This window comes from Protopterus annectens, chromosome 6.part0, assembly GCF_019279795.1.
Source record: "Protopterus annectens isolate FY-2018-M chromosome 6.part0, PAN1.0, whole genome shotgun sequence".
NCBI classification, from domain to species: Eukaryota; Metazoa; Chordata; order Ceratodontiformes; family Protopteridae; genus Protopterus; species Protopterus annectens.
This window is the reverse complement of record NC_056737.1, coordinates 518694233-518704714: the sequence shown is the minus strand read 5'-3', so window position 1 is coordinate 518704714 and position 10482 is coordinate 518694233. Positions and strand designations below refer to the sequence as shown.

The window sequence follows — 10482 nt, the reverse complement described above, 5'->3', positions numbered from 1 at the left end:
GAAAACAAAAAATTAAACCATAAAATATAGGAAATAATTATGTCCTACAATCTCAGGACATTTGCCATTTTTAATATTTTTTGTCAGGACACAACTGCCCAAAGAGGGACTGTCCCTCGCAAAGTGGGACAGGTGGTAACCCTATATGTAGGGGGCAACTCAAGATGTCAGGGAGACACTTTCATTATTGCAGAATGATTAAAAAAATGTTCTTTTTATTTCAAGGATAATATATTGGTAGAGTGTGAACCAACCACTGTCCAGACATGAAGAGACTGAGTGGACAGAACAATTGCATATTCAGTGTTAGAGTTTAAGTGTTGGATGGAAAAAGCACAGAGACTGAACTGAGACTTTATTAAATGAAACCACGGGTGTAGTTTATACAGACGACATTTTATCATTATTGACAGTTTTACTACTATTAATAATTTTGCTACTTTAAGTCACATACAGTGGTGAATAGGGCATCAACTAATGTCCACAGGGACAGCTAACCAACTTAATATCACTACTGGTTATGTGGGTATTGAGTACAGAAAATTAAACAGAGGTTTAACTTTTTTATAAATATAAACCACACTTGTAGCACATTCAGATTTTTTTCTTTCAATTATTGGTGGACTGGGTACCCACCAATATTCACATGTGGGAGAATTAATACTGATGGACTAGGCACCTAGAAGTGACACTGGTGACAAATGTGTTGTGGGACAAGCAGACACAGTGGAGAGTTTTCTGAGTACAGAGATTAAAGTGATCTAACACTTAACTTACCAGTGGTGAAAACCACTTTGATCAGGTTTACAGTGGAGCATCAACATTCTTAACTTCCATTACTGACACTGATCATGCACCTTGTTATCACTGCTGTATTTAAGTTAACTGATGAATGAACTCAGGAAAGTAATCAGATAGGAAAAGCTTCCTTGCAAGGTCATTGGCCAGCAGACCCATCAATTACAACCAGGACCTCAAAGGGCATTTTTTCAAAGCAGTATGCACAAAACACGAGTAGGTAAAAGTCAGGACTTGGCTTGACCAAAAAAACAACATATAAATCTAACTAAATATAACAAGGCAACACAGGAGCTGGTTGAAGGCAAAGCACCCGTGCAAGACAGCTGGTGGTGCCTTCTGTGACTCAGCCTGGAAAGCATATTTTAAATATTTGTCATAACAGGAACACATCTGTCATGTACAGGCATGTGGGAGTGTTGCCTGACATTGGTAGATTAATACAGACAGACCCATTAGATGGTCTTTGTATCTCTGTATCATGACTAATGCAGAAACCATCCCAGTCCACAAATTAACAGGAATATGATTCCCGCTAACAGGCTCATGAGTCAATGAAAGGGCCATCTGCCTGTCAGTGTTTGCCCAATGTACTGCCGACCAGTAGGTGTGTAGAATAAGTAAGGTACAGTGCACCTCATAAGTCATCAGTGCAGTACCTACTTCTAGAAGACTAGTGGTAGCATTTGTCCTTTGAATGACATCTGAAGGCAGGGAATACAGTGCTGCATCCTAGGCACTCCAAAAGTAGAACTGAGGAATAGTTTAAGAATCCACAAGACATGCATTCTAAGAGCAGACAGCATGCATAGTTTATGTAGCCTTGCTCACATGTTGCTGGAAGAAACAGGCATTATCAATGGCTAAGAGCAGGGCACATCAGTGGGCAGCAATTAAAACGTAGTGCGCATCTTAGTTTGTCCTAGGTGGTGCATGTTGGATCTCTTCGAGTTACCATTTCATACATTCATTGTCAGAACAGCACAGTCAGGGGATACTTTTAAAATCACTGGTGAAAGCATCCTGCATGGGTATTAGTGCATGGATGGTTGGGACATAACCATCGATTTGTGAATACAGGCATGTAACATGATATGCAGATTCTGAACCATGCTGTCTTCCCTTCTACAAACATACATTGTTGAACAGCTGGGTCAGTATGCAGTAATGAACTGCACCAGTCATATGGTGCCATCTCCATCCTCATGCATGCATACCAGGCCCATTTGCATCTCATTACACAGTGTGCTGCAGGATCTCAGGACTCTGAATAAATGCTCATGTTTTCATCAGTGATGTGCAGGCTGAACAGTTCTCTTTTGCATTTTTATCAAATTAAATTAAAATGCTATGCCAATATGTCAACAGATATGATTATTTGGTCTGCAAAATATCTGTACTACAACTGTTTCACTATAAATATTTTGCAGACCAAATAATACCAAGCCTTAGTTTTGTCCTTACTATTTAGCAGAGTTATTTTACTTAACTATTCAGTCCTTGGACACTATTCAAGTCCTTGGACACTATTCAGTACTTGGCATTTTCAGATCATTCAAGTTAAATTTTCAGTTTTGGAAAATGTAGAACCTGTAGAACCTTGTGTACTGACTGGAAGAGTGAAAGTTCATCTGATAAAGGTCACCTGTAAAAAAAAAAAAAAAAAAGGCGGGGGGGGGGGGGGGCTGGAGTCAGATTTTAGCTTGTTGGTCTTCTGATTCAGACAGCTGAAACAAGTAGGCCTCAAAAACACTCACAGGCATACAAAGGGGTTTTGGAGTTATATGTTAGCTTGTGTACTTGGCCTCCATTAAATAGTAGCCCACCTGAAAACTATGCACTTCTGGACAGCTCATTTTATTAAAGTACTGCTAATGCAAAACACAGCACTTCAGATCAGATAATCAAAGAAGACAGAACCCACCTCAAAGATAGAAGATGCAATATCAGAAAGAGGAACTGGACCGTTTCAACACTTAATATTCCTTTTACTTTTAACTTTTCATTTCAACAAACTGTGTCTTTTCTAGTGACATACTAGTTAGGTTACATTACTTCACCTTCATGTTTTCTAAACTCATCTACTTAACTCATTCTTTTCCATGTCTCTTCTGGAGATCTGCTGTCCCCAAACTCACAAATTTACCTTGGCATTATTTAACTTTCCTTAACTTTCTTCCTACCTCTCACTGTTCTCTACCATCCTCATTCTCTTTTTTCTAAGCCTCTAGTGTAAAGAACTCTTTGTACACAGACAAGCTGGGTGACTTCTTTCAAGAAAATAACTACCGATGACAAAGGTTGTTGTTGTACTAATTCACAGCCTGTGCATTCTTGGTAGGTGAGTTGCTCTCCACTGCTAGAGGCATCTTAATTTTTAATGCCCAGTGTTACAGAATATCTGTCATTGCCACCAAAATATGATAGATGACTGGCACCTGTTTATGTGAAGAACAGTGACAAAAGTCCTTGTATCAGAGTCCACTGCTCCAAATGGGTCCAATGACTATCAGACAGATGTCTCTGTAGTCAAACTACTTGTTACCCAACAGGTTAAAGTAAAAGGAAGTGCATCCATGTCTAACTCAACAAACAATTTACTAAATGAAGCCCGGCTGCAAGTGCATAAAGAGAATATGCACTGTTGTCCTGGGTATCTGCTTTTAATATCCAGACCCACACTAAGACTGCACACACTGATCACTTACAGCTCTGAGTCTCTGGCCTAGCACCACAGACTCCTTTCTCATCAGTTATTTTGTAAACCACAATATCTTCCAGTGCCCATTCATCCAGGATAACTGCTTTGCAAACAAATGATTTTATACACACACACACACACACACACACACACACACACACACACACACACACACACACACACACACTTACCAGCAGAATTCTTCAATTCCTCACAGCTTTCTTTCTGGCATGGTAATATTGCCACCACTCTGAATATGGACAAAGACCACCAGTTACAGGACCACTCGATTTAGCCAAATATAAATGATAACAATTAATATCTTTCATTGGTGGTAGGCTCAATTAATCTAGCTAACTGTAGACTGAAGCCACAGCCTGCTACCCTACAACACTCAACATCCCCTTTTAAGATAGTAATGACTGAACATATATAATAATAAAGACTAGCCACAAAAGCTTAAAATGAATAAACGTTTACTTAAACTATAAAAACAGTGCTAATACATATTAAATATGCAGATATCAAAAAAGTACACAGAGAAAAGAAAAATAACAGATTATATAGACAGAAAACATACAGAAAAACCTCTAAAAAGGTGCCACTATTCTGAAATAAAAAAGAAAAAATACATTGTATTTTATATCAGCTTTCATTAGCTTGGTATCATCCATCCTAACGCAGATGTCTTAATTCTTGAGTAACTAAATTGTGGAACTTAAAAGGCACACTGATTTTGGCAACCTCACATCGCAAGTGCATACATTTTACCAGCTTGTATTTTTACTAGGACCAGCTGTGATGGGTAACACTGTATAAGTGCTTTGCTGCCTTATCTCTGAACATATAAATAGCTATTTTTGTTAGTCAATAGACTAAAACTGTGGTTTTCTTATGGAGTAAATGGAGATAATGGTTTAACATGTCTAAGCTGTTAAGCAAAACCTTCTCACACACTTTAATTTAAACTTATTCATAAATACATTTCTGCACATGGAGCTTTTTAGCCCCCCCCATCTTTTTCAAATTACAGTTGCTCACATAGAGACCATCTGCCTATCTCCACAAACACTATCTAACTTCTTTGTGAAGTTCATAGTGGTATACTACTGCTCTACACAGCTCACCGTATACATTTCTTACTCACTGCTTGCTCCATTTATGATTTTACCAGGACACCCTGCTACTGCTGACATCATATCTTAGCTTTGTTACAAGACTTTAGGGCATGCATTTGAACTGACTGACATTAGCTGGACTGTTTATACTTCTAGGAACCTTTCTAAGATGCATCCCCCCTTACAAACATGTTGATTGCCCTTCTCTGTAAATCTGTGCATTCCTTCTTTTCCTGTCACTGTACATTAATTCCCTCAGTAACCTCTGACACAGTTTGTTTTGTTCCTTATACAGTCTCAAGTAGTTTTTGATGTACTAATGTATTTAGTTGTATCATATATGTTATGTAAAATGTAAACACATTCAGACTTTCAGAATGGAGATGAGGAGATGCTAGACACCAGTAATCCCAGATACTTTAAGGAAAATTATTCAGAAAATGGTTTCTCCCTTCTTTAATTTAAATAAATGCACCAAGTAGCATTCTCGCCTCACAACAAGAGGTTCTCTAATTCAATTATTGACTGTGGTGCCTTCTGTTTGGATTCTGCACATTCTTTGTATTCATTTCGGTTTTCTCTAGGTGCTCCGGTCTCTCCTCACAAACCAAAGGCATGCCATAGATGGAATAATGGGAACTCTAAACTGGCTATAGGTGTGAGTGCATGCATGTGTGTGTGTGTGTGTGTGTGTGTGTGTGTGTGTGTAGTACAGAAGACCAACACTGGCAGGGATAGCCACCCAGCAGTGTGAACATTGGATCTAGATAATAGTCAATGTTGATGTCACATTCTGATCCCATGTGCAAAAATGGGATAAAATGGGGGTTGTGGATGGATGGGTAAAGTAAATTAGCCGATACTGCACCCTTTAAAGCTAGTGCCTGGGGCAGCAGCCCTGTTTACTTCACCTTTCCTACGGCTCTGCTGTCATGCTCAACAAATATACAGGTCACTTTGAGGAAATGCAATTCCTGAATTATGTTTTGTCAAAATCAAACACCTAAATGCATAGTTTACCAAAAACCGACATGCCAGACTCTAAAGAAAGGGATACACCTCTCCTAGAAAAAAAAAAATATTTCTTTTTCTCCAAGGCCTTGGTGGTCTTGAACTAATTGAGCATTTAGTGGGAGTGTGGAAACACAGTGAAGTGATGTGCAGTTCACATAGACCAGGTTCTGGGTAGTGCAACCAATAAATTAACCAGCAGTAACAGTGAAATTAATCTTTTATTACAGAGGTGTGCTGAATGTAACATACAGAGAGATTCCAAAGGGTATCAACTTATGAAAGCAGTCCAAACTCATAATGTAGGTGATCCACCAGGGTCAACAAAACTATTTGTAATCCATACCCTTTAAAAACATTGACAGCCCTTCTCCTTAAATATGTGCATTCCTTTCTGTTCCTATCACTGTACATTAATTGTGCCACTGTCTGGCTGAAAGGACTAATAATATATTTTTCTGAAATGGAAACACTTCTGGGGCCTTTATTTATCTTAGAAATACAACCAGGGTGAGCATGCTTAGCTTTATATGAAACAAAACATCTAAGAGCATCAGCGTGAAGTTAGCTGGACATGCTCTAGACTACATATGAGGAGTGTACATTACCATTAAGGAGGAACAGATAAGTATAACAGAACACACCAGAAAAGAATGCTAGGCAAAGTGTCAGAGGAGGATCAGTGAGGCAAGTTAGTCTCTGCTATGAGCACATTGCAAACTGCATTTATGATTAAACTATGTATTTAATAGGGTCTTCATTTAATTAAGTGGCATACAGTGCTTAACATCCCTGATGAAATACTACTCTTTCCACAGACTTCATTCTGAAGACAAATGATTTTTTGTGACCCATCACTGATGCTACTATAAACAGAAATTACAAATCAGTCCAAAAGCCCCTGGACAATACTTCTTCATAAGCTTCCAATGATTTATAGTAATGTGTTCTTTGAGGTTAGCCAAGAATGAGACAAACCTTGCATAACCTCTGTCTCCTTGTATTCTTGTTGCAACCCCATAAGCCTTTAAAAATGAAGATCCTTAAGACTGGATTATGTAAGAGTTGATGAGTGCAGAGGTTTTGCAAATCCGTGGTAATACAGAAAATCCAGACTAAAGCCCTCTTGCTATCTACGACACACTATCTCTTCTGTGATTTCATTTTACTTCCTAGCAGCATTTTGTATTACTTCCTGGACAGAACATGTGCTGAGATTTTTCACCTTTGACCGAGGGTAAGATGTGCCAGCTGTGCAAGTATTGCTGCATTCCACTCGGATTGTGAAATAAAGCCCACAGTACAGTGAGAAAAAAAGCAAACATTGCCTGTTACAGTATGTATACATCACACAGTAAGAAGTTATTTCATTTAAGAAGTGCACAAGAGAAACAGAAAAGTGGAATCATTGTACTCATTTCATAATGGGAGAAACACCCAAAGACTTACTTTTGGGCATCAGGCTATAAATCAGATTGCAATGAACTATAAAAAATAATACAGAGAAATATAAAGAAATGTACATTTCATGGAGAGCACCAGCTTGACCCCAGCCATAGAAAAATTAGAAGGAAATATTATTCAGCATGATTGCTTACAGAGTTGGCATTTACTTGGTTTTTACAATGTACTTTCAACATTAAAGGAATTGTTTTGATGTTCTGTTAAAAATGGATATCACTAATTATCTTTGTGCAGAATTATTGGAAATACAACTTTGCCTGAACTTTGCTTGACTACTAATCAGCTGCACTATTATTCCACCTATGCCTAGCTTACAAAACATAGTTTTAATAACTCTATAAGCAGCTACAGTCAAAGATTGTGAAGCTTACTGTCTTTTAATATTTTATGAAATAAGATTATTTCTCAGATGACTATAGCTCAATAATTAATGTGTGTTTGACAATGCAAAAAAGGGGGAAAATAACTTGCCTTCACATTCAGGATCACCACATTTCTTCAGTTCTGACAGCATTTTCTGACACCACTGGCCTGTTACCAAATTCAGAATTAAAAGCAAAGTCTTGTAGTTCAACAGTTCCATATTTGTAGAGAGAAAGGCTCAATACAGGAAGCACTTTGGAAAACACTGAGAAAACTGTAATCTCATCGCAGATGTTAAATTAAGCACTTTGTATTATCAAATAGATTCAAAAATAAACTCAGTATCTGCTACATGTTTCATTTAAAGGCTATGTAATGGCAGCACATCAAAAAATATGTGAAGTCAAAACTCCAGATGGCTGAGATAAGTTTAATAATTAACTTGGCTAGGGTAAGGAAAGCCTGAGGAATCTAAATGATGACTCAGCAAGACTCCAAAGCTTTAAACTTGCAATAATACTACTTAAAACAAATGTATTGTGTCCCCGTGTCAGTGCTCCATGAAAACAGACTAAACACAGTCTTACACTGCCAATATTAATTTACTATTTAGCAATCAGAAACTACACGAACAGAAATTTTTCCAAACCATAGAAACACTTAAGAAAGCACGTTTCACATGCAAAGTATTCCATCTGCCTTAGACAGTGAGAATACAAACAAGTGGAAGGTGTCATGTGGTAAAGCACTAGAGGGACTCTACTTGGGCAAAGTTTTTCTACACAAATTATATGAATAGTCTCCTGCATTGTGGGCCTCAAAAGTACTAACTTGTTAAAAAAAATGTGTGTGTGTGTGTGTGGGGGGGGGGGGTAAAAGACTGCCATGACAAACTGAACATCTGGTTGTAAACTGTACAAGGGCTCTCAAATGACAAAGATCACCAATGTCTCTGGTAAATCCACCTCACATTCAGGAACCCGATGTATGACAAAAAGTGAGTCGCAGGATGAACAAGCACATAAACTACAACAGAGATACAAAGAGGTAGCTGTCTCCAGCATTAAGATAGAGGACCGACTTCACTTCTTTGTTATTTGTGAAAAAAAAATAAAAACATTTAAACATTACAATATTAAGCAGCAGTAACAAACAATCCAAAACTTCAGTTATTAATTCCTCTTTTATGAAGGTAGTAAAGAAACAAACTCAAACAGGCTTAGTCACCAGAATAACTCCACTTTAATTTATGACAAGCACTTCTGTCCATCACCTAGTCTTCATTAGATCAGCTTTTCTAAAACAGCTTTAACCCATGGAAAACTTATACATACATTTTTTTATACTTGTATTTTTGATGGTTTCTATTTATTTACTGTTCTGCTATAGCATATACATTTGCACAGTCATTTACATTTCTTCCACACGATTAATTGACTTTTTCTCCTATTTTTAGTGTATAATAGATTTTTTGGATGCTCAGTTTTAACAGTCATCTGATGAAGCCTTATGGGTGAAAGTGCTTTTTTTCTTCGTTTTTAATACACTTACTTATTACAGTTTTTATTCTGATTGTATTTTTATCTGTGATGTTTCTTTATATTGCATCTTTTCCAAGGTTACTATAGTGGGTACTGTTTTCTTGATTCATGTGCCTGCTGATGTCACACACACATACACTCTTCTTCACTTCAGCTCTCTGATTTTATTCCATTTCTTTTTAGTTTATCACTTCTTTTGGAAGGATCTTGCTGTCACCTTGTTGCTAAATAGCCTTTAGAGAAGGGTGTTTTATGACGCTTTGTTCCTGTCTGTAGACATACTTGGAGTTAACTACTAGTTCTGCACTTCAATTTATTTGGATTTTGTTTTTATTAGTACTCTTTCTGTTTCTTATTTTAGTTTGGATTGTAAAAAAAAATAACTTGTGTTACATCAGGTAAGCTTTTAGTTGTAGGCTTGGGCCATTACTAAGTATGAAGTTGCTAATCATGATTTATAATTCTTTGTGCTTTTTATGTATGTATTAAACATCTGAAGCTTTGGACTGTTTTTTACATTTACTTGAAACTGTAACTTTAAGTATTTTTATTTTTCACAAATAACGCTAACCGCAAGAGGTTCTCTAGTTCAATTCTCAGCTGGAGCACCTTATGTGCAGAGTCTGCATGTCCTCCCCGCAGTTGAGTGAATTTAAAGTCATGCAGGTAGGTGCGAGCATGTGTGGGTGTGTCTTCATTGAAGGCTGGGTGCCAGGCTGGCAACTCGACACCGTAAAAATTCACTGTCGATCATTAGCGGACCGGAGTTCTGCTGTGACGATCCCTAACTGGAAAAAGCCAAAAGACAGTTTAACAAGGAAGTGAAGTCAGTCCTCTTCCTTAATGTCGGGGACATCTATTTCCTTGCATCTCTGTTGTAGCGTCTGTACAACGGCTCTCAGACATTACTAGATTATGTCACAATTTCATGAGTTTAAACAGAGCGTCTCTGGTTGTTTTGGACATTTTGAAAAGTCGTGAGCCCACATATTCATTGCAAACTAGGAATAATGTGCTAAAAATATTACATCTACAGGGCTCTTTCCCACAGCAACTCACTAAGGGTTAACAAAATTACCATTTTATTCTTTAAATGGACTATGCTAGTTTGCCAAGTATAATCACTTGGGGTCATGAGATACCTTAGACTTCCTCTATAATGCTTAGTCTCCTCAAAACAACAAAAAGGATGAGCACAAATGATTTTCTGTTAACTAGCTTGGTACATCCTGAGTGAATTTGTTTTTTTAAGGTCATTAGCTGGCTCACATTCCCGTTTTATAGTCTTGACTTCCACTGTTTTTATTTATTTATTTACTGTGGGGCCACAAGCCTCCTCATAGCAATATATCACTTGTGGACTGTCTCCACCATGAAGAAAATAAGGCAAGGTCTCCTCTGATTAGTTTGAAATTTAGTCATTAACTCTGGATCATGGTATTCTCTTCTACCTCCTGTGGTCCAAAAAGGACTATGGATTCTGTAA

At 37.6% G+C, this 10482-nt stretch overlaps 1 protein-coding gene across 1 annotated transcript in view; it reads right to left on the bottom strand.

Moving 5' to 3' along the window:
- Positions 1-7859, bottom strand: part of LOC122803867 (melanoma inhibitory activity protein 2-like) — a 477884-nt gene extending 470025 nt beyond the window's left edge. The window contains exon 1 of the mRNA XM_044073547.1: positions 7564-7859. Within this exon, the coding sequence (XP_043929482.1) occupies positions 7564-7675 (112 nt within the window). The 5' untranslated portion in view covers positions 7676-7859. The remainder of the gene's footprint in view (positions 1-7563) is intronic.
- Between the last annotated feature and the right edge of the window lie 2623 nt (positions 7860-10482).